This window comes from Paroedura picta, chromosome 4 (assembly GCF_049243985.1).
Source record: "Paroedura picta isolate Pp20150507F chromosome 4, Ppicta_v3.0, whole genome shotgun sequence".
NCBI classification, from domain to species: domain Eukaryota; kingdom Metazoa; phylum Chordata; class Lepidosauria; order Squamata; family Gekkonidae; genus Paroedura; species Paroedura picta.
Window position 1 is genome coordinate 40,933,767 of NC_135372.1, and position 23,766 is coordinate 40,957,532.

Here is a 23,766-nt window from a genome sequence, read left to right on the forward strand (position 1 = left end):
CTTAAGAAAAGCCTTGTTGGATCAGGCCAAAGGCCCATCCAGTCCAGTGCTATGTCCAGAAAAGAGGCTTGGTTCTAGAAGGAGGCTTGGTTCTAGAAGTGTAACAGTTACCCCTTCCCCCTGGCAGTGAAGGTAAGATTGTGGGAAAGCAACACAAAGGTTATGTCACAGACCTTATTTTAGCCTTGCTTTGGGTTTCCTTTAGAGGCTGCAAGCCGACTCTAGCATTTCCAGATTTGGGCTTTCGTCCCCTTATTTCCCTGGCTGAAATTTGCAACATGCTTTCCACACTGAGTCCGACGGAGATCGTCTCCCATCATGCTATGCTCCCTTCCCCTTTTCCCAAAACGTGTTCTTTGCAAAATGATGCTTGCTTGCACTTTTGTTTTCATTGCATCCCTTAATCCAACCATTCTGCATCCTTAAATGCCTCCACCCCCCTCCCCAAGTGTCCTGAATGTAATTTTTAAAAAACTGTGTTATATTGCTGCTGTGCAAGATTTGCTTTTTTTTAAACTGAGAAACAGCATTGTAACATGATTGTTCCCTTTTAATAAAAAGGCAGATTTTTCGGAATGGAAGGAAGGAGGGGGAGGGGGGGAGGGAGGAAGAATGGTGACAAGTAAAGGGGTGTGCCCAAATCACTCAAAATGACATGTGCGGCGATAAACCCAAAAGGACACATTTCCACAATGAACAGCCCTGAATTGGACCCCGTTACAGCCCACTTGAAAAGTTGAAATTGAGTTTTCCGGGGATTCCTTTGCTGCAGGGTAAGTTAGGTAGCAATTCGAGTCTGCGCCTGAAGCAGATCTCAGTGCAGAAATGGACGCAAAAGTCAACCCTTTAAAAATGCAAATCCAAATGATATCACAGTGTCATTCAGCAAAATCTCAGATCAGGACTGAAACAGCGAAAGGAAGACCCTGATGCCCCAAAATATCCCTTCATGCCATGCTGGAGGTTGCTGGAAAGTCAGCTTGGGAAAGCAGTCATTGCGACTGGCCTGTAAACAAAACAACAGGATGACTTTGCAGAGTTGTCAATGCCCATGCTTTGTACAGCATTCTCACATGAACATGACAAAAACAAAGAGCACCTGGTCTCTTGGGTTTGCGGTCCTGCCAGCAAGGGATAAAAGGAGAAGGACAAAAAAGAGGGGGGGGGAGAAATGAGGCTTGGGTCTGCTAGAGCAGGGGTAGTCAACTTGTGGTCCTCCAGATGTCCATGGACTACAATTCCCATGAGCCCCTGTCAGCATTTGCTGGCAGGGGCTCATGGGAATTGTAGTCCATGGACATCTGGAGGACCACAGTAACTACCACTGTGCTAGAGCCCTGGGTCACTTTTACCAAGAGAAATCAGCAAGGAACTGCAAGCAGAAATCAACAGCCGAGTAGCACAATGTGCATAGTGATTAGGTCGGAATGACAGATTCTCTCTGCAAAACCATGTTCAGAAGCATGTTTCTGGTGTGGTCATGTGGGGCTAGAGAGAGACATTAGCAGGGAGAAGCAGCAAAAGAGGGATTAACTTCCCCTTGGCACTGTTTTCCCTGCAAATCCCCTCCTTACCATTTTTATCCAATCCCCCCCCCCCAAAAAAAAACCAACGGTTCTGGGATGAGAACTGTCCAAGGGAGAAAAAAACAGCCTTGAAAAAGCATTTGCTGGTGGGTGGAGGGGGAGTTTTATCCTTCTGGAGCCTCCAGCTCTTCCCTGCAAATGCCTCTTTGCTTCAGCAAGGCTGAGTTCTAATTTGCAGGCTCAGTAAGAGGGGGGAACAAAACAGGCCTAAAAGTTCTTGCATTTTCATTTTGGAGAGTGTTTATCTTGTGCCACTGGAACAGAGATGGGGGCAGAGGACAGAGCTTCTACACATGGTTTGGAAGAGTTCAGCAGCCCTACCTTTTCTCCCCTTTGCACATGCAGTTGTATCTGTGTTCTCCCTCCCCACTAAAGGAACTGCTTCCTCCTTTGTATGCACACTTGGTGAAAGAGGGGCATATATAAAAGCCAGGGAGGTGACAGGGTTAGACTGACCGTCAAAGATCTCAGAGACCCCAGTTTGAATCTGCTCTGCCATGGACCTTGTTGGGTGACCTTGAGTCAGTCACACATTTTCAGCCTATCCAACCTTGCAGGGTTACTGTGAGGATAAAAGGGAGCAGCATGGGACAATGTATCCTGGCCTGAAACCTTTGGAGGAAGTGTGTAATTTTGTTTAAATGTACTTAATCATTAAATTAAAAGCCAATTTAGGGTTGACAGCCAATCCAGGGTCGACAGGTTCCCCCCCCCCCCATAGGGCAAGTTGCAGTGCAAGATGGAAGCTTGGCCTACAACTGACTACATTGGTATTCTGATGACCCAGGTAGATACTAATAGAATCTAAGTTGTAAAGCAAAGGTGTGCTCCTAATTTTTATTATAACTCGGGGTACAAAGGTGAGGAAGCACTAAACCCTGAGCTTGCTTCAGTTCACTAACTAAATCGCTATTTGAGGTCCCAACCCAGTTCAAAAAGCAGATATTGTTAGTGCCCGGACCCCTCCATTGGAAAAGGGGGCATTAGCTCACAACCCCCCTTATGGGCAATGCTGTCTGCATCTTGTTAGCAAAGCATCACCTTGGCTAGAAATGTACTCACACAGGAAACTGCCCCAGTCATGTTTGCACAACCGCAGCAAACAAAATGTACATTTTCCTAGCTGAATGCTACAACCTTCTGGGAAGTACACAGAATTATATTATTATTCTCATGAGGGGCCTTCTCACTGACCTTTCTTTCTCCAAAAAGGAACACTTTAGAAGCACTGGTTGGGGCTATGCCAAACAGATTTCTCTTGACCACCCAGCAAAACTTTAGAATTTGTTTTTAAACAAGAGAGCATTGTATAGTATATATTGACCACTGAGGAAGATCCCTGTGGGTCAAAACACATTTGGTCTGTTCTTCACCCACTGTTAGATATGTATTGTTTTTACTTTGTTTTTAATATATTAATGGTGCACTTTAATAAATATTTGTAATAATTTTTAATATTGTTTTAACATTGTTTTGCAGCTCAACTTTTGAGTTCCTTTCTTTCACCTTAGACTGTGTTCATAAGGCTTATTGAGGAGCTAATGGCACCTAGGAGTCTGCTCATTTCTTGATGGCTTAAAGTGCTCTCCTCATGCCATCCCCACCTCAACCATCTCCCTTCCTTAGTTACATGAACATTAGACACCTTGACATTCTTCTGAGGCATTTTTTTCTCTTCTCCTGGGAAACACATTTGAATCCATCCTGAAGCAATTATCAAAGGCTTTTGTCTCAATAATGACAGAGCCATTACCTGGTCTTCATTTCTTTGCCTCACCCAGGTAAATACATTAAATCCTTTGTTTTAGGGCTATCTGTTCAGCCTTAGCCTCCAGACACAAAGCTGGGTATTTACGTAGACACACTTGCCATTGTCATGTGTGTGTTGTTTTAAGATCCAAACTGCATACCCAGTAGTATGCAGACGATCTTGCTGCCTCTCTCCCGGACTTCTCCACATCATAAAATATAGCTATTAATCTTTCTTTGCTTCAAATTATCACACCCCCTATTTCACCATCTCAACCCATTACTTTCTTCTTGTGTGCCTGTGTTGGATTAAATTGTGTGCAAGTTTGTTGGATTTTTTTTTTAAATAAAGGCCTTTTTATTTATGTTCAATTTGGTCTCTGTGTGAGTTTTCTAAATAGAAGATCCTCATAAACATTGATGGAGATCCTGTATGTTACCCATCACGCTGCATCTCCTAGAATATGCTATTTTCCCCATCCAAATTTAAGAGATAGTCTGTTTTAGGTAACAATGTTAGCTGGGGGGAAAAACACTTAAAGTTACATAATGTGAGAAAATAAAGGAAGAAAAAGATGCAGCTTTTCTCTACATGAAGAAGTCTCAATCTGGCTTACATTTGCCTTCCCTTTCCTCTCCCCCCACCCTGTGAAGGAGGTGAGGCTGAGAGAGCCCTGATATTACTGCTTGGTCAGAACAGTTTTCTCAGAGCGGAATCAAACCCGGCTCGCCAGATTAGAAGTCCGCACTCCTAACCACTACACCAAGCTGGCTGACTTGGATCCGCTCATCGAGGTACTCCTTTTTTAATGAAAAATAATCAGCTTTCCTTATGAACAAGGAACACGTGAATCAAATGCACATGGATCCCTCCCGCCCCATCAAATTTAATTTGGCCTTCAGGTAAGCCATATGAACCCTCCTTCTGTAGCACAGGAACCTGTAAGAATGTGAGCTGGAAGGCTTCCAATTCAGATCTCACCACTGCTACAAGTTAGTCACCCAGAAGGTACCAATATGCTTATATTTATTTATTGATTGATTCTGGGATTTACATATGGGAACTCATATAGCCTCGACTGTAGTTATGTACGCATCTTCCAGAAGCATTATACACAGTGGAAATGTCTGCAAGCTTTTCTCTCCCGTCCCCCTCCCCCACCCTTAGGGGAGATTACTTCTAATGAAAGACAAAAGATGAAAGGAGATCAAAAGGACTGGCAGCCCAGGGACAGAGAGATGGCTCTAAAGGCCTTTGGAATTCGGGACCAGTGGCTGATCTCGGCAGCCATTAAAGAAAAATCCAATTACATGAAAACATAGACATGCAAACACAGGCAGAGAAAAAGAGAGGGGGGAAAAACCCTTGCTAATGGACCAGGGATTGTATTACATGCCAGTGAGTGCATTGCTTTTAATTCCTAGCCCTTCTGCCTTGTGCTGTATTTTAGCTGAAATCAATCCCTGCAATTCTCTGAGTCCCTTTGGATTTCCTCCTCAACAGAGTCGCAGCCCCCATCCCCATGCTCATGCAATACACATAATGTTTCCTCCCTGGATTCCATGGATCAAAATATTCTGAACAACAGAATCATCTGCTCTTGCCTATGCATCACAGTAATTTCTGTGGCTGACTAAAAATCTGCTCTTCCCTGGGGTGTCAGCTGATGGTAAATGGAAAGTAGGCCTCTCTGCACCTTATACCTGCAAACAAAGCCCCCCTCCCCATGTCCCTTTTGCCTCACTCTTGGATTTCCAACTTACCACTACATTCCTGCTCCAGCCACAGTTCCCTTGGTCCCGGCCCAGGTGAACATTTTCTCATTCTGCATTCCAGAAGGACGTCTGCAGTCAGGCTCCTGTAGCTGCCATGAGATTTCACCCAAGCACTTGTGAATTCCCACAGCAGGCACAGCCCGAAGAGAAACAGATGCTCCTGGACTTTGTGCAGCACCATCTCTCCTTCCTGACACTTTCCTCCATGCATGGAAAGTCTCCTGCCCCCCCCCCTTTTGCATTATACAGAAGAGGGGTGAAGGAGAATTTATCAGCACGTTTCGGTGCAGCCCTTGAAGCCCACAGTTTGCCGGCATGCTGAAGCATCGAACCCAAATAAGATGCTGCTGTACATCTGGCCTCATACTGGTTGGTGCACTTGGAGGGTGCTATTCCCTTGAGGGTGGGAATCAAGGGACAAACCAGATGAACAGAAACAACCTTTTTTGAAGGACAAAGCCATTACAGAGAGCAGACAGATTAAATATGGACCGTGCATTTCCAATAGTCCGACACGCATAGAGACTAAGAAAAGATACTCACTGCCTTTGACCTGTCCTCGCGTTCTGGAGGTCCTTGCCAATCGTGTGGTCCGAGAGGCTCTATGGAGAGAAGAGAGTAGTCTCTTAAGAGGGGGCAGAAGCTGCACACACAGACACACCTCCCTGCCTCTCTCCCCCCTTCTCAGTTTTTCCCCCCAAGCAACAGCTCAGCTGAAAGCTCTCATCCCTTCTGCAGATCACAACCAGTAAACACGAAAGCAGCCGAGCTGAGCAAGCTCAGGGCTTGCCTAGCACTGCAGAGCCGGCTCATTGGTAGGATTTGGGAAGTGCCCACCTGATCGGAGCATTTGGGAGTATCCTCCTTCATCCTCTTCCTCCTGGTTAACCGGATGGCAAATCCCCGTCTCTTCTATTGAATTAAAGGAATAATCCACTGCCTCGGGGAATACGGAAGACGCATGTGGGAAATGTTTGCAAGGAGAATTTCTGATAGGATTCACTTGCCCTTGCAAATATCCCTCGTAGGTTTTTGCCCCCGGGGTTGTTAGAATGAAACACGAGTCCGCATTGCTTCAAAATACGCCCTGGCTGGGTTCGTACATCCCCAAGGATATCTAGGCTGGATAGGATAACACCAGGGAGCTTAATCAAAGAGCATCCGTGCCAGCAAAGGCCAAGTGCCTCGATGAAAGGGCATGGCAAATGTCTTATTGGGCACAACTGTGTGATAAATGCACGGCCCCCCAAAAGTGACAAGAGTTATACTAAAATAGAGAGGTGTGAATTGCTCTTCCACCTCGCCTCATCTGGTCTGGTGCTATCTCACCTTTCCTGACACGTCCTCTCACCTGGGTAGCATCACCCATCCGGATCTCCTACCATCCCAAGCACACGTCCTTCTCACTTTCTCGCCTCCCTCCTCCTCCTCCTCCTCCTCCTCCTCTTCCTCCTCCTCGCCTAGGATTCAGGTGAATTCGACAGTGGGAACACACTCGGAAGGCTGCCCTTAAAATAGCCACCCACTCCTGTTCCTTAAAATAGCCATCCAATCCCATTCTGTGTGGCATTTCCGCTCTGCCCAGCAGGGATCATGGCTGTGCCCCTTCTGTCCTGGGGCCCATTTAGCAACAGTCTAGACTTGGACTTCTGCCACTGGGTGCCCTAGTGGAAGCAGTCAGGGGTTTTTTTTGGAGATTGTGTGAGGATGTCTTATTTCCAAGAGTTTTTCCTTAATATGGCATGAAGAAGAATAGTTGGTTTTTGTATCCCACTTTTCACTGTCTGAAGGAGTCTCAAAGCGGCTTATAAACACTTTCACTTGTGAGGTGGGTGAGGCTGAGAGAGCTTCTGACAGGACTGCTCAGTCAGAACAGCACTATCAGGGCTGTGACGAGCCCAAGCTCACCCAGCTGGCTGCATGTGGAGGACTGGGGAATCAAACCCGGCTCGCCAGATTAGAAGCAACCACTCTTAACCACAACACCACGTTGGCTCTCTTGGAGTCATTTGGCTGCTTTGTTCTACCAATTTCATGTTATTCAGGATGGACAAAATGAAATACTTTTCATACAGAGAGTGGTGGAATTCACTGCCAGAGAAGGTGGTGATGGCCACAGGAATAGGGAGCTTTCAAGGGGGATTAGATAGATTCATGGAGGAGAGGTCTATCATTGGCTACTAGCCATGGTGACTGAGGGGAACCTCCACATTCAGAGGCACTAATATTCTGAATGCCAGTGCCAGGGGGCAACTTCAAGGGAAGGTCTTGGCCTCTGTGTCCTGTTGTTTGCTCTCCAGAGGAACTGGCTGGCTACTGTGTGAGACAGGATGCTGGACTAGATGGACCATTAGTCTGATCCAGCAGGGCTCTTCTTCTGTTGTTATGTTCAATTCAAGTCCAGGAGCACATTCAAGACCAAAAAGAGCTTCAGGATATAAACTTTCAAGAGTCAAAGCTCCCTTTGCCAGACACGAGTAGGAACAGGGATTTTAGATTGTTGCTTAAATAGCACATCCATGCTTCAATCTTTATTATTATGGTCATAGGCTAGCACAAACCTTAACAGATTCCATCAGAATCAGAATATAATATAAATTAGTCCCTTGCATAAGATAAAATTCAGGGTGAGGAACATGTTCAAAGGGACTACATTTTAACTGTAGATAGAAAAATCCATTAAAATACTACAATGTGTGAAAAACCTAAGTCACCAGAAATTGGTGAATTCTAAAAACTGCCATGCAGAATTTTGCAGGAAGTGCTGATACCTGTGGATTTCTTTCTATGCAGCAATTCTGCATACGCTGAATCTAATCACCCAGGGCGTCTCAGTATTAGGCCCTCACCGTGTTTGAATTTTCCCCCCAAGAGGTTTAAAAGTGCAAGTAGGGGCATAATTAACAATTTCTTGGATGATAGGCCTAAGGGAATCCTAATTATGGTTGCAGAGTTTTGCCATACAGTGATTTGCAAGAACAAAGTGCTTTTAATATCAATGTAATTGTATAGCTTTTATTATATATTATTATTATCATCATCTCTTATTGGAGCTTGTTTTTTATTGTTACTGATATGCATTATTAATCTAATGTACCTACGCTTCATTGGTTTAATCCCTATAAGTACCAATACGTTTAAATACTGATGATGTAATTTTATCCGTTTGTTGGTCAAAGAACCGTATATAAATTGATTGATTGATCACCCAGGGTGCCTCTGCCCCTACTGAGAGAGAGGAGAATAAGCATGGGAGAAGAATCTTGGTAAAAGGGGCAACACAGAAGAACATGTTCTGCTGCTTCTATTTCCCCTGGTCTACTGGGACACAGCTTATCTACTTTGGGGACCCGTTTGTGTCGCCCCTCCAAAACTGCGGAAGGGAATACTTGGCCATTTAGCTAGGAGAAAAGCTTTCCTGTGTTTTGAAAGGCTGCTGATCATTAATAGACTCTTTTAAAAATTATTTGTGTCTTCTATGTATCATAAACCACCTTGAGCACGCAGTTGTAGGGGAAAGTATTATAAATGAATAAATAAAAGCCAGGGGAGTTGTAGTGGCTGATGCCCAACTAGCATTTGGGAAAGCCAGTTCCAATTCCCTACCCAGCTCTGAAGCTTGCTTGATGATTTGAGCCTGGCAAGCTTCAGGGTAGCCTACTTCACAAGGTTGTTGTGAGGAGAAAAGAGGAGAAAGAAGAACGATGAAATTACCCTGGGCTCTTGCAGGGAAAAAAGGCCAGCTACACATAAGGCAAGCTCAATCCTTCAAAGACGGAGGTCCTGTGGCTGGGTAGGAAGGGCCCATGCGAGGAAGTGCGCCTGCCTGCCCTGGATGGAGTACAGCTCTCTACGGCTGACTCCGCCAGGAACCTAGGCGTGATTCTGGATGCTTCCCTTACAATGGAAGCCCAGATCACAAAGGTAGCGCGGCTGGCATTTTACCATCTCCGTCAAGCCAAACTACTAGCGCCCTACCTGGCCCCGGAACACCTAGCCACCTAGTGATCCATGTGACGGTCACCTCTAGACTGGACTTCTGTAACTCACTCTACGCAGGCCTGCCCTTAGCCTTGACCCGGAAACGACAGCTGGTCCAAAATGCAGCGGCCAGGATCCTCACAGCAACGCCGTGGAGGTCCCACATCCGGCCCATTCTCCACCAACTGCAGTGGTTGCCAGTTGAATTCCGGATCAGACTAAAGGTCCTGGTAATTACCTTCAAGGCCATTCGCGGTCAGGGCCCAGTGTACCTGAGGGACCGCCTCCCTGCCTATGCCCCCAAAAGAGCTCTGCGCTCCACTGCCACCAACCGGCTAATGGTCCCTGGCCCTAAAGAAGTCCGCCTGGTCTCGACCAGGGCCAGAGCATTCTCTGTCCTGGCCCCCACCTGGTGGAACGAGCTCCCGGAGGAGATCAGGGCCCTGATGGAGCTTAAACAGTTCCGCAGGGCCTGCAAAAAGGAGCTCTTCCGCCAGGCATTTGGTTGAGACCAGGCACAACCAACAGCGAATAAAGGGCCCCCGCTCCCCCCGCTCCCCCCGCTCCCCCCCTTCCTCCCAGAACTCCACCAGAGCGCTCTGGACCTGTTGTGGTATTGCAATGTTGCATCGTTATACTATTTGTTATATTGTTATACTGTTATACTGTTATACTGTTATACTGTTATACTGTTATTAATTACTGTAGGTTTTTAACGAAGACTGTTTCATGTATTGTTGATTAGTTTAATGTAAACCGCCCTGAGCCTTCGGGGAGGGCGGTATATAAATCTAAAAAATAAATAAATAATAATAAACAAACAAACAAACAAACAAATAAATAAAATAAATGAACCACATCATAGCAATGGACATGGGGCCTTGGCTAAATACCCACAGGCTGTTTGGCTCCTGTTAAATATGCCCATTACCCTTCTTTATTTGGGCACCACCTGCAGTTTGGCACTCCAAACTAGATCCCAAATTTGTGATGACATCTTCTGTCTCTTTAAACCTCTATAAATAGCAGCTGCAGAGGGTGGTTTAGCTTGAGATGTTTTCCTGAGTGAAGGTGAGATCTCTCTCACCCTGCAGAATGTTTGTGATGTGAATCAACCCTTTAGAAGTGCTGTTTGCTCCTGAGGTTTTCTTACTAGGGCAGAGTCTGCACTTACTTTGTTTATTCCATTCTCAATCTTGTTGAATTCAGATCGATTTGAACTCGGGTCTTCCTCTCCCCCCCCCTCCCCATTGAAACAGGAAAGTATTCTGCCCATGGTTCAGAAGGGGGGGGGAGCCAAGCCTCCTTCTTTCTTTTCTTGAAGGGGCGGTAGAGGTACAGCCATTTTGGGCTGTATCAACAGGGGCATCACATCAAAATCACAAGATGTCATAGTCCCCTTGTATACGGCACTGGTCAGACCACACCTGGAGTACTGTGTGCAGTTCTGGAGGCCTCACTTCAAGAAGGACATAGATAAAATTGAAAGGGTACAGAGGAGAGCGACGAGGATGATCTGGGGCCAAGGGACCAAGCCCTATGAAGATAGGTTGAGGGACTTGGGAATGTTCAGCCTGGAGAAAAGGAGGTTGAGAGGGGACATGATAGCCCTCTTTAAGTATTTGAAAGGTTGTCACTTGGAGGAGGGCAGGATGTTGTTTCTGCTGGCTGCAGAGGAGAGGACACGCAGTAATGGGTTTAAACTTCAAGTACAACGATATAGGCTAGATATCAGGAAAAAGTTTTTCACAGTCAGAGTAGTTCAGCAGTGGAATAGGCTGCCTAAGGAGGTGGTGAGCTCCCCCTCACTGGAAGTCTTCAAGCAAAGGTTGGATACACACTTTTCTTGGATGCTTTAGGATGCTTAGGGCTAGTCCTGCGTTGAGCAGGGGGTTGGACTAGATGGCCTGTATGGCCCCTTCCAACTCTATGATTCTATGATTCTAGGAGCCAAGCCGGGAGCCTCGTTCTTTTCTTGGAGGCGGGGGAGAGAGGATCGAAGAAGGCAGAGGAGGGAGAAAAAATCCAAGACCGACAGAAGTTGAGAGAAATTAGGGGCTTCTCCTTTAAGGCAAGCTTGTCACATCTTTGGCCAATCAGGGCATCAGGTTCAAAACAGCTTGCTTTCTCAATCCGAATCTTGAAATATTGAGCATTAAAAGTCCTCTAAGATATGGCACAATAAAGGCAGGGTCACTCCGGATCAATCCTTCTTGCTGCAGAAGGAAAATTTAAATCACCCCAAATCAAAACAGAAATCGCATTCTGTGTAGATGGCAGGGACTGAATTGACCTGGGATTGGAATAAAAGCTCCGTGCAGTTTACACCTAGGGCACATAAGCCCCTCCAGGGGTCCTATTCACAGTAAAGAAAGACACGGGTTAAACACTCAGACACACTGCAGTCCTAATTCAAATGCTCCATCTCCACTAGTATTTGTAGAAGCATATTTTTTGTTTTGTTTTGTCATCAAGTCAGAGCTGACAAAGAAGAATTGGTTCTTATATGCCGCTTTTCTCTACTCAAAGGAATCTCAAAGCGGCTTACAATTGCCTTCCCTTTCCTCTCCCCACAACAGACACCCTGTGAAGTAGGTGAGGCTGAGAAAGCCCTGATATTACAGCTGGTCAGAACAGCTTCATCAGTGCTGTGGCGAGCCCAAGGTCACCCAGCTGGCTGCATGTGAAGGAGGAGTGGGGTTTCAACAATACAAGCCTTCATAGAATCATAGAATAATAGAGTTAGAAGGGATCTCATGGGTCATCTAGTCCAACCCCCTGCACTATGCAGGACACTCACATCCCTATCGCTCATCCACTGTAACCTGCCACCCCCTTTAGCCTCCACAGAATCAGCCTCTCCATCAGAGCCTCTGTTTAAAAATTTCCAAAGATGGAGAACCCACCCCCTCCCGAAGAAGCCTGTTCCACTGAGAAACCGTTCTAACTGTCAGGAACTTCTTCCGGATGTTTAGACGGAATTTCTTTTGAATTAATTTCATCCCATTGGTTCTGGTCCGTCCCTCCGGGGCAAGAGAGATCAACTCTTTGAGTCCCTGACAGCAAGTTACCAGGTCCCCAGCAAGCTTTGAATCCAAGCTAAACTGGTTGTCTGTTTGGTTTCCTTTCCATTCACAAATTACTAATCAGTCCGCCCATGATAATTGGTAGCTTGGGTGGATTGTCAAAACAATCTGATTCAGCACAGATTCAGATCTCAGGGCCTATCTGGTTGCCCACGTCCTGCCATACTGTAACATTTTGCATCCAAAAGTTAATGTTTGGGTACTATTTACTGTGGCTGAATACACATAAAACTGTTTCTTATGAGCGGATAGTCCATTTGTTTTTTTAGTTTGCTTCTCTTCTGCCTTCCTAAAGGGACCCAAAGGAGATTACAAGCTAAAATCAACCATTGTAAAAGCAAATGCAAACCACTTAAACTCACAACACAGATCCTTACAAACTTGGCTTCACTAATGCTTGATAAAAATGCTTTGCCTGAAGGACTCCGCTTTGCAAAGTGATGGACGGCCAACAAAGGGTTTACAACACTGGTGTAATATATGCATTATACCAGGGGTAGTCAACCTGTGGTCCTCCAAATGCTGGCAGGGAGCTCATGGGAATTGTAGTCCATGAACATCTGGAGGACCACAGGTTGACTACCCCTGAATTATACAACCAGTAGGTGTACTGCTGTACTTTGATCTTAGTGAAGTTTCTGGACTGTCTTCAGATTCCATGTGGACACTGTAGAAATAGCCTCACCACAGAGTAACTCTAGTCTGCATCAGTGTAAAGATGGGAAAAGGCATTTTTTCATAGCAGACTCCACCGTTTTTCCCCCCAGTAGCATAGTAAGGTCTTGCCAGAATTCAACTTCAGTCCATTGCTTTTAGGCACTGGATTGTGTATCCTGAAGTTGTGTTCAGGCAGTTGGAAGGAAGGGTTGGCATTAGAGCAGTGGTTTTCAACCTGGTGGTCGGGACCCCTTTGGGGGTTGAACAACCCTTCCACAGGGGTCGCGGCAGGGCAAGCGGCTTAGCCTGGGGTGGGGGGCGCCGCCACTGTTGCCACTCTTCCTGAAGGTGACTGCCAATTTATATACAATTTATAGCCAATTTATATACAATCATGAACAGTGGATATTCCTTTGGGGTTTAATTTCTGTGAAAGAACACTTGCATAGTTTTATGGTTGGGGGTCACCACAACATGAGGAACTGTATCGAAGGGTTACGGCATTAAGAAGGTTTAGAACCACTACATTAGGGATTCTGTGCCCATATGGATCCTTACTGGCTGCATGAGAAGACTGCTAGGACAGATGGCATCGGAACTGTGAAATCTGTCCCACTGAGCAACATAGGATTCAGAGTTGCCTTCTTTGTGTTTAATCTTTATGGGAGGCCCTTAGGTGCTTAGTGTCCGTAGTTTTGGGATTGAGTGTCATCAATACACTGATGGCACCCAGCTCTAAATTTCACTGCCTAAACCATTCAACAGAGCAGTCTCCATTCTGAGCCTCTGCTTAGGAACAACACCCATGATTCCGTCAACACCCACTGGCCTAATTAAAATGAATTGATCCGAAACTGGGCCAGACTGCGCACCAGACATCTGTGCTACTGGATCCACTGAATAAAAGGCCACCAAGTTCAAGCAGATTTGAGAGATTTATCTGCACAAAAAACTTTGCAAATGTCACAGCTAATAGCCAGTTCTTTGATTACTTACTCTTTGAAATTAAACAAGGCCTATCTGACTTGCCCCAATGCTGACTTGGGCCACCAGTGTTGATTTAGCCATCCCACAACTCCCTTTACATTGTTAAGCAACTTCCTTGCAGACAGCTTGGCAAGGTGCAGCTGAGATCCTGAACCTCCAAATTTCTCCAGTGCCTTACCACCCAGTTGTGTGCAGATAGAGTTGTCAGCTCTGACTTGGGAAGTTCTTGGAGATTTGGACATTCTTCCTGGGGAGGGGAGAGTATGGAGAGGGGTGGGACAAAGCTCTTAGCAGTCCTATGTGCATACAACCAATTAATGTAAGATTATCAGATCTATACATTGGTGAGGCATAGTAGCTGCAAGGTGTGCAGGACGCAACTCCATCCTTTTCAATGGACAGGAAACAATGCCGTTTACTGACGAAACCACATGTGACATTGCAGCAAAGGGAGACTACATGGATAGCACTGGGATGAGCACGGAGGTTGTCTGAAGCAGGAAGGCATAGATTGCTTGAAGACCAGCCCATAGCTGGAAGGCTCCTTACAAAGGAGCTGCAGGCATTATGAAGTCTTCAGTTACACAGGACTACGGCAAATCCATGTCCTTGGAAATCAGTGGTTGGCCCCAGAGATAGAAGAATCCTTGGAGCCCTTCACTATGGGTTACTTCAGTTGTCTGCAAGGGATTTTGATTAAGACTCTAGAGTGATGATTAGCCAGTCCTCCTTGGGTAACCAGAGAATTAGAGCACCCAGACACTAATTAATGGCTTGAGCTGTACCTTCTGAGACTCCTCACAAGCAGATTGACCAATGGGGCCTGGAGATCTCCCAGAATGACAATGCTTCTGCATATTACTGAGGTCAGTTCCTGTTGGGTTTTGAGTATCATCCCTTCAGTCACAAAAAGGTTAAGCTGAAGTTTCTGTAAGCAAGTTAGCAAGTCTAGCATAGCATCAATTAGGTGTAGAGCAGATTCTTCCTTTCAACGAAGGGGAGGTTTTATCCTTAAAGAGGTGACCTTAAGATTTACTGTTGGCTAGGTACATGCTACTCAGCAGGTACACAAGGGGTGGAGCTTTGGGGGAAACTTCCCTTTCTTTGTTCTTAAGGTCAGAAAAAAACAGCAAAACAGGCTAGAGTAGGTCAGGACTAGAAAGATGAGTTAGATAGACTGCTGTTGTTTTCTTTCCATGTAACCTTGAAGATCTGCATTCCTCCTCCTCCCACTCCTAAATTAGTCTTGGTGGGGTTGGTTTATCAGTTTTGCCTGTTCTGAGGCTGGCAAAAGTTGTAAAGACAGTGGAGGTGTGATTGAACAGCTTTTGCTAACCTAACCCTCCAAGTCAGATCTGCTTTTGCTACATAAAGACATTCCTTAAGCAGCATCCATTTTCCTTCTATCCAGCTGAAATAAGAGTCTCACCTGCTTTGTTTCTGACCGACGAAGGGCCTTGAAACAGGTCTGCGTGGCATTGTCAGTGTCAACTAATTTTGTCTTTGCTTAATTATATATATTGTCAAGTAGCTTTGAGAAGCAGCATGTCACCGCTTTAAACAGCTGTTTTGGCAGTAATTGAACATTATTGAAGAGAAAGGACTCAATATTTCCTGGCTCGGAACACAGTGTTCCTGGCCTTATGTATGCCAATCGCTGACCCCTCTTTTATCTCAAGCGCAGGACGAAAGAAGCATAATGGCTTTTTGTACATTTCCTTTCTCAAAGCTGCGTAAAAAGATATAGCAAGGTTCCACTCTGCCTTCTTGCTGAACTCTTGTTGGATGAAGAGGAATAGGGTTCACTTCTTCGGGATTCTCCCTCCTTTTCACAGTAGCTTAAAAAAAAAGTGGTGCAGAAAACTCAGGATGGACTTAAAGAGGTAGGAAATGTCCTTGCTCCAGGCACACACATTCTTTGTTTTCTATATTCCCAGCCTTCTTAACTAAGGGACCTCTTGCCTCCCTATGCCCCCTGCAGGTCACTTCACTCTGCGGGTATGAATCTGCTGAAGATCCCGGAGCCCTGGGAAGCACACCTGGCTTGACCAGGGCCAGGGCCTTTTCAGTCCTGGCCCCACCTGGTGGAACGAGCTCCCAGATGACCTCCAGGCCCTATCGGAACTCTCTGGGTTCTGCAGGGCCTGCAAGACGGAGCTGTTCCACCAAGCGTTTGGCTGAGGCTGGGTGCATGGAATACTGGGGAGTGTGATTACGTCCCCCCCTCCCCTGGTTCCAGGCTTAGATATTAGACTGGCCTGGATCCACTGGTAGATCCACCCTGAATTATTCCATTTTCTTATGTGTAGCTTTGCATCTCCGGGATCCCAGCCCATACTGTTTCAGCTGCTCATGAGGTCGGGATATGCTTTTACATTAATCTGCCATCTGCCATCTAGAGCCAGTTTGGTGTAGTGGTTAGGAGTGCAGACTTCTAATCTGGCATGCTAGGTTCGATTCTGCACTCCCCCACATGCAGCCAGCTGGGTGACCTTGGGCTCGCCACGGCACTGATAAAACTGTTCTGACCGAGCAGTGATATCAGGGCTCTCTCAGCCTCACCCACCCCACAGGGTGTCTGTTGTGGGGAGAGGAATGGGAAGGCGACTGTAAGCCGCTTTGAGCCTCCTTCGGGTAGGGAAAAGCGGCATATAAGAACCAACTCTTCTTCTTCTTCTTCTTCTTCTTGTTTCTATGTCCTAGTTTTTATATTTTTGTAATTGGAGAGTTATTATCGTTGGGTAGGAAGCCTCCCTAAGCCCTCTGTATAATACATCCTCATTTCAAGAGCAGAAACACATGCCAGGAAACTGGGCATCCATCCAGCAGTGATAGCACTGAGGAGGTAACAGCTACAAGGCTCAGAGAGCCTGGAAGGAAGAATGCCAGCAAAGCCAGAGCTGAGAAGAAGCATGGGAGGGAGGACCAGAAGTGGCTGGACTCTGATGAAGGAGAAGCAAGACAAGCTCCCATTGAGTTGAGTAGGGTTGCCATCTCTGGGTGGGGAAACACCTGGAGATTTGGGTTGTGGAGCTAGATGACGGAGAGGCTGATTCTGTGAAGGTTCAAGAGGGTGGCAGGTTACAGTGGATGAGTGATAGCATTGTGAGTGTCCTGCATAGTGCAGGGGGTTGGACTAGATGACCCAGGAGGTCCATTCCATTATTCTATGATTCTATGATTCTATGAGCTGGCACATTTAACTATGACCTGCCCATCCTGACACCTTCCACACTGAAAATTAGTATGTTTGGGGAAAGGCAAGACCAGAACTCTCTCCCTTGTTATTTAGTTTTCTTTGTGCAGAAAACCTTTCAAAATGGAGGAGCACTCAGTCATTCAGCCTGAAGTGGTACAGTCAAGGGTCAGATGGGCGGAGTGGGGGAGCATAATCCCCATTTCCCATGGTTGGATCCAAATCTGGTCCTCACAGGCCTGATGAGGGCTCCAAACATGGGCCATTATGCACACCATTAATATAGCGTAACGCTTACCTTTTGAAGATGCTACATTTTTGGCATTTCACATTACGTTGTACTATGTGAAGGCGTTTCAATGAAGAAGTTTTGAATTTTAAAAAGAAATCAGCGGGCATTGTGGGCCCTTAAAAATGTTGAGAAAGGGGATCGGTTGCCTGGCTTGTTTGACAGGCAGAAGAGAGTCCTTGTAAAGCACGTTGCTCTCTTCCGCCATTTCAAGCAGGCATGTGGAGGGCAAGAAGCGTGAGAAAGCAGCAGACAAAAGCGAGACAAGAAGAAGGTGAGGAATGACTGGAGGCGCAATTATTTTTAGTGCTACGCCATTACTCTGGCATAACACTATTTTTTTAGATGTGCGGAAATGCCCATAGAATTCTGAGCAAACATCTGGTTTGGTTGTCAAACATAGGTTTACTTCCTCACAAGGAATCCCGAGAACTAATCTGGGCCAATGTTCTCCTGGGTCAAAGATCCCACTAAGTCAGAAACGAAAATATCATTCATGCATTCACATAACCGCTGCAGCAAGTGTAATTAGATGGACCATAAAGAGAAATATTTCAAATTGGCTAATTTTTAGAAAACTTTTTTTAAGGCAGGAGATTTATGAAGAATGCCTTCTCAAAAAGCCCCCAACACTTTTAGACTTCCCCTCCCCAGCACGCTTTGTGAGCCTGGCCGCTATTTCATATCATAGCTTTTAATAAAACAGTCATTTTGATATTAAACTTGAATGCCATCCAAAATTTTAAAAATCTCTTTCCATTATTGTTTTAAAGTAATTTCCTGTGACCTGATAACCCATCAGAAGCATAAATCATAAAAATTCATAGCTGAAGGTAATTTTCAAATTACAGGGAAACCAAAGAACATGCGGGGATCACCAATTTGATTTCCTCTGCATTTATCCAGCCTTGGCTTCCTTGATATTCACAGGCATGCTGGCATCAATGGGTCAAATATTATTATAGATAGTTTGCTATTGCCTGCCTCCCTGTCATGACCTAGTGTTCCTTGGAGGTGTCCCATCCAAATACTGACCATGGCTGGCCCTGCTTAGCTTCTGAGATCAGGCTTGCATAGACTATCCTGGTGGAACGAGCTCCCGGAGGAGATCAGGGCCCTGACGGAGCTTAAACAGTTCCGCAGGGCCTGCAAAAAGGAGCTCTTCCGCCAGGCATTTGGTTGAGACTAGACACAATCAACAATGACTGAAAGGCCCCTGCTCCCCCCCTTCACCCCCTCAGAAGTCCACCAACACACTCTGGACCTGTTTGTATTGTTGCATTGTTGTATTGTCTATATTATGTATACTGTTACATTGTTATACGGTTACAACCATTCGTTATTATTGTAAAGTTATTCACATGTTTATAGATTGTTTTATGTACTGTTGTTTGTTCTTATGTAAACCGCCCTGAGCCCCCGGGGAGGGTGGTATATGAATGAATGAATGAATGAATGAATGAATGAATGAATGAATGAAAGGCAAGAAGCCAAAATGAGACGGGCTTGTCCTGCTATAGCAACTTGTACCTCCCTAAAGAGATACTCCCAAACCTATCTAAAAGCTTCATTAATCTAAGCAGCTACAATAGTTGCTTCTGCAGTTGCATATACCTTTGTCTGACTCCTCTTCTGCCTTCCCCTCAGTGGTATAGGAGCCACAGCTGACACTGTCTGGGCTATGTATTGTCTCTTGAGGGTATGGAGTTATCAGTGCCTTTGGGAAAACTTGTTGGTTGGCTGCTGGGAGAGGAGCACTACTATCCTGGTCCATCACTACAGACATCCTCTCCAAGAAAATTAGCTGCTTGCCTGGAACATATGTATTCCCTCTTAGCTAGGAGCCTGTTGAGTGGAGCAGAGATCTTACAGCATCAAGCCTGGTGTGCTACCTGCAGGACACTGGATAGCTCTGCAGCTGACCAACTGTCCCAGCCAAGGACAAAACCATACTGAGTATTTATACAGTGGAGTAGAAGGATCCATCATAGTCCACTCTCTGAAGCTTTTAAGGGATCCATACTTGCATTCCAAGTCTTGCACTTCTGTAGTGCTCTATAACATCCTAAGGATGACATCTCTAACAAGTCAAACTTGGCCATTGTGACCTCTGAGAGCTTTGAGGACAGTCTGACAAGGTTGCAGTAAGGGGGAAGCTGATAGCTCTCACATGTGGGTACAGGGGTGCCATTCCCCCCCACTCACACACATTCCAGTAAAAGAATATAGTTTCCAGCTCGGCCAGGCCTCACAGATCCTCGCTAACGGCCTCATCTCTTGTTAGTGGCATGGACCATGTAAGATTCTGGAGTGAGCCTCCCCCTGTCTTCACTACCACCTCCTGACAGACACCATTAAAGACGGGCTTGGCTCTCTCCCCACGCATCACTGTTATCTTGCCCTACATGGCCAGTAAACCATTTCTCTTGCTGGCAAGAGAGCCCGTTGTACAGATGAGCCCATGAACACATGATACTGCTTTGAACTAAGTCTGACCGCTGGTCTGTTAAGGTCAGCATTGCCCACTGCCTGACCAGCCTGTTCTGCACACAATAGATAATGCACTTTCAATGCACTTTGGAAGTAGATTTTCTTGTTCTGCACAGGAAAACCCAGCTGCCAAAGCACATTGAAAGTGCATTCTCCTATGTGTGCGGAATGGGCCCTGGAGAGCTCAGGCAAGCCCAATCCCGTAACATCTCGGAAGCTAAGCAGGGTTACCCCGGCTAGCACTTGGAAGGGTGACCGCCAAGAAATACCAGGGCCATGACATGGGGGTAGGCAGTGACAAACCATCTCCGAATGTCTCTTGCCTGGCAGACAATCCTAGAGTCTCCTGGCTAACATATCCCACATGCCATACGATCAATAAATAATAAATGGAATTGTCTACTCTGACTGGTGGTGCCTCTCTGGGGTCTCAAACGGAGCCTCTTTGTACCACATGCTACCCAGAGACACCAGAGATTGAACCTGGCACTTTCTGCAGAGAAAAAGAGACGCCCTGCCCCTGAGCCTCAGACCCTTCCATTCCCAAGCAAAAACACTGCAGCTAACTCTTTCTCTGTCCATAGTGAAATAGGCCACTGGAATCTGCTCTGGGAGTGCTGCAGCAGTACAGATCACATTGCCTCTGTGAGACATCCTGATGGGCAAAGTCTGCTCCTTCAGCCCCTGACGACCATCTTCCCAGCCCCACACCAGGCAGCAGGAGCAGTGCGGACAAATCTCACATTCAAATGCTAAACATGGAGTCTTGTTTCCTTCAGTTTAGCATATTTTTGCTTTGCCGGTTGCCGTTCCGGAGCACCTCCTGCAAGGACGGCGGCTAGACTTCACAGAGATAAACGAATCAATGTGTACGCCTGCCGACGATCCAGTGTGCACAGAACAGAGACCGTGTTGGGTAATTCCTGAGCCTGAAGTTGAGCTATTCCGCACAATATTAGCTACTCCCGGCAGCTTCCAGCCTCCTTGTTGTTGTGGCTGCTGTCAATACATCAGTGTCTTAAATGCAAACTCCTTAGGGGGGAAAAGGGAGCTTGTTGAGAAACAGCTGAAAGAGCTTAAATTGGGGGCTGTGTGGCAGAAGAACTGAAGAGCATTAAGCCGTGATGCTGTTTGAAATCAGCCAGCTACAATCCTTTTCATGCTGAAAAAAAACCCCAGATTATTTAGAGAGGGGAGTTTAGTTATCATTGTGGCCAGCATTGCCAGAATTTTAAGGGACACGGCTGGTTTTTACCCTCTGGGCTATTTATTCTAGCCGTTTTTAAGGATATGCACTGGCTTCTATGCTTAGAGTTGCCCCAAACCACTGGATTTTGCCCTTAACCCTGACAAAGCTGTAGGACATTGTCCCCTGATTCCAACCCAAACCTGTTCTCCGTTTGACCTGATGATCCAGTGGGCACAGTCGCCAGGCCTCGTCCAGGTACCAGGCTGCCCTTATTGCAAAAAGGGACCATTTGAATAATGACGTATTGTCCACCAAACAGGGCCACCCTGCTGTTTTTCCCATTTATTTCACCAGGGATTATGCAGACACTGAGCTCAGGCTCGTAAATAGCCATTCAGTTACTCATCTGTACTAAGTAAAGATTGCCTCCAGCTAAGCAGGGAAGGACTATTATTGTTATTATTATTGCCCAAGTTGCTGATGTGTCACAAATGATTTATGCTAGTCTGCGTTGGCAGGAGGGCCGATAGGCAGAGGGGCGAGCTAGTCACTTTTCTAGATTAATGGTCCCATAATTGAGAGTCATTTCTACAGCCTTTAAGGCAGCCCACAAAGCAGGGGTAGTCAAACTGCGGCCCTCCAGATGTCCATGGACTACAATTCCCATTAGCCCCTGGCAGGGGCTCGTGGGAATTGTAGTCCATGGACATCTGGAGGGCCGCAGTTTGACTACCCCTGCCATAAAGAGTGGTGGTGGTGGAAAATGTGGCTGAGCTACAGCTTACTAATGGCAACCCCATAGGGTTTTTCAAGGCAAGAGACATTTGGAGGAGTTTTGCCACTGCCGGCCTCCATGTATTGCCCCCAGTATTCCTTGGAAGCCTCCCATCCAGATACCAGCCAGGGCTGACCCTGCTTAGCTTCCGAGATCTGACAAGATAGGGCTATCCCTGGCTCTCAAGGTCAGAGAGTGCTAGAGAGTATCTGGCAGTATTAAGATAACAATAATAGCATTTATATAAAGGGTGTTTTTTTTTTAGTGAATTCCCCACCTCAGGCTGACCCCCAAACCAGGGAGCAGCAGTGGTGTGGAGCAAGGTCAAATAAAAATGCTAAAATCTGAGCCCTTTTCTTTGGTTTTAGTGAATGTCATCATTCCAAAAGGGTTGTAGCAAATCCTTTGGTTAACCTTTTGTTGTCGGTCTGTTGTAGCAGAATGAAAGAGAAGCTGCATCTTTAAGACTAATGTCCAGGTTTATTCCAGAGTCACCTTTTGTGAGTCATGTCTTCAGAGGCATGTGAAAATGATATTCTAAAGCCATTTAATAGCCAAAGTCAGAGAAGGGATTCCCCTCCCCGCTCCTCCAGGTTTCTAGTTATAAAAACCATGTGAAATCCATTACACATGCATCTGGAGAAATGAGGACAAAGGAATGCAGATGAGGGCTGAGGATGAATTCACATTTGAACCTGGGTCTTCCTCTCCCACCACTTAAGACTCCAGATCCTGAATTCTGTCTCCATCCACTTGGACAAAACTGTTATATAGAATGGTATTTGCTGCTGACCTTCTGAAATCTTTCTTCTGGTATCTGGAATTTTGGGTCCATTCTGACGACTATTTGGGTGTTGTGGGAAATGGGGAAAATAAAAGTCTGCAAATACCAGCTTCCGGCCCATGGTAAGCTAAGACTGCAGCCATTTGGAGGTTTTCCTCCACCTTGACTTCCAAATTGTATCAGGATATATATATTTTTTGCCTTGAGTATCCACACAATGTCAACCTCTGATCGTCCGCGTTTCACACATTCCCCATCCTTGGAAATTCTTTCTCAGATTTAATCTGTTCCAATTATTCTGGACTCATGCAGTACAAGTGTGTTAGAAAGCCTCTTTCTAACATGGGAAGGAGAACATTTCCAAAGGCTTCACCTATATTAATGCTATTTTCTTTCCGGTAAACCCTCACAGTCACCTTTTTGCCTGACAAAAAACCACAGGAGTGCTTTTAAAAAACAAACCAACCAGCAATCGCTGTTTTGCTATAGCACAATGATATTGCTAAAATATTGCCCCAGTCCACTAGCTCCTCTGAATGTCTAGCTCTCCTTTTCAAACAAAGTAAGTTTCTAGCCCTTTTGTTTACAGAACTTATTTGCTAGCTCCCCCCTCCCCCCCTCCCCATGGTTCTTTTGGCAGCCAAGTTTCAAGCAGCAATTCAGCAGATAAGCAGAGTTTTCCCAGGATGCACAGAAAAGTGATGGGGAAACTCTACCCACTGCTTCTTGCATACCTGTTAAAAGCACAGGAACATTATGAAAAAAATCAGCTGTCCTAAGGTTGGCCTCATAAGCTCTGGAAAGCTAAGCAGGGTTGTCCTTGGTCAGTATTTGGATGGGAGCCCACCTAAGTCCAGGGTTGATACCCAGAGGCAGGCAATGGCAAACCTCCTCTGAACATCTCTTGCCTTGAAAACCTCACAGAGTCTCCATAAGTCAGCTGTAAGTGGATAGCCAACACTCCCTTTGTGTGAGGTTGGCAAAGGATTCAGGAGAAGGCAGTGGTTCCTTGGGGACAGTCTCTGCTTCACTCCTGAATCTGTGCTTTTCTTGCTTGTTGCACCCAGGTATGTGCACACCGTATCTACCAGCTGCCTGACAGCCAGCACGATAAAACCTCAGTCTGTTTGGCCAAATAAAGCCATTTCCCATCAGCCTCATCCCTTCCCTTTATGATTTGCAAGCTCCCATCCTTTGCCGCCTTTCCATTCTATTAAACAC

General features: G+C 46.0%; 1 protein-coding gene across 6 annotated transcripts in view; it reads right to left on the minus strand.

The window, feature by feature from the left end:
• RGS8 (regulator of G protein signaling 8) overlaps positions 1-23,766 on the minus strand; it is a 63,694-nt gene that overhangs the window by 38,762 nt on the left and 1,166 nt on the right. For 3 of the 6 annotated variants that reach the window (XM_077332595.1, XM_077332594.1, XM_077332597.1), the window contains exon 2: positions 5,655-5,713. In XM_077332595.1, coding sequence (XP_077188710.1) covers positions 5,655-5,713 — 59 coding nt within the window. Of the gene's footprint in view, positions 1-5,099; positions 5,245-5,654; positions 5,871-5,948; positions 6,355-23,766 lie in introns of those variants that run through there. The other 3 variants (XM_077332596.1, XM_077332598.1, XM_077332599.1) reach the window with 3 other exon arrangements.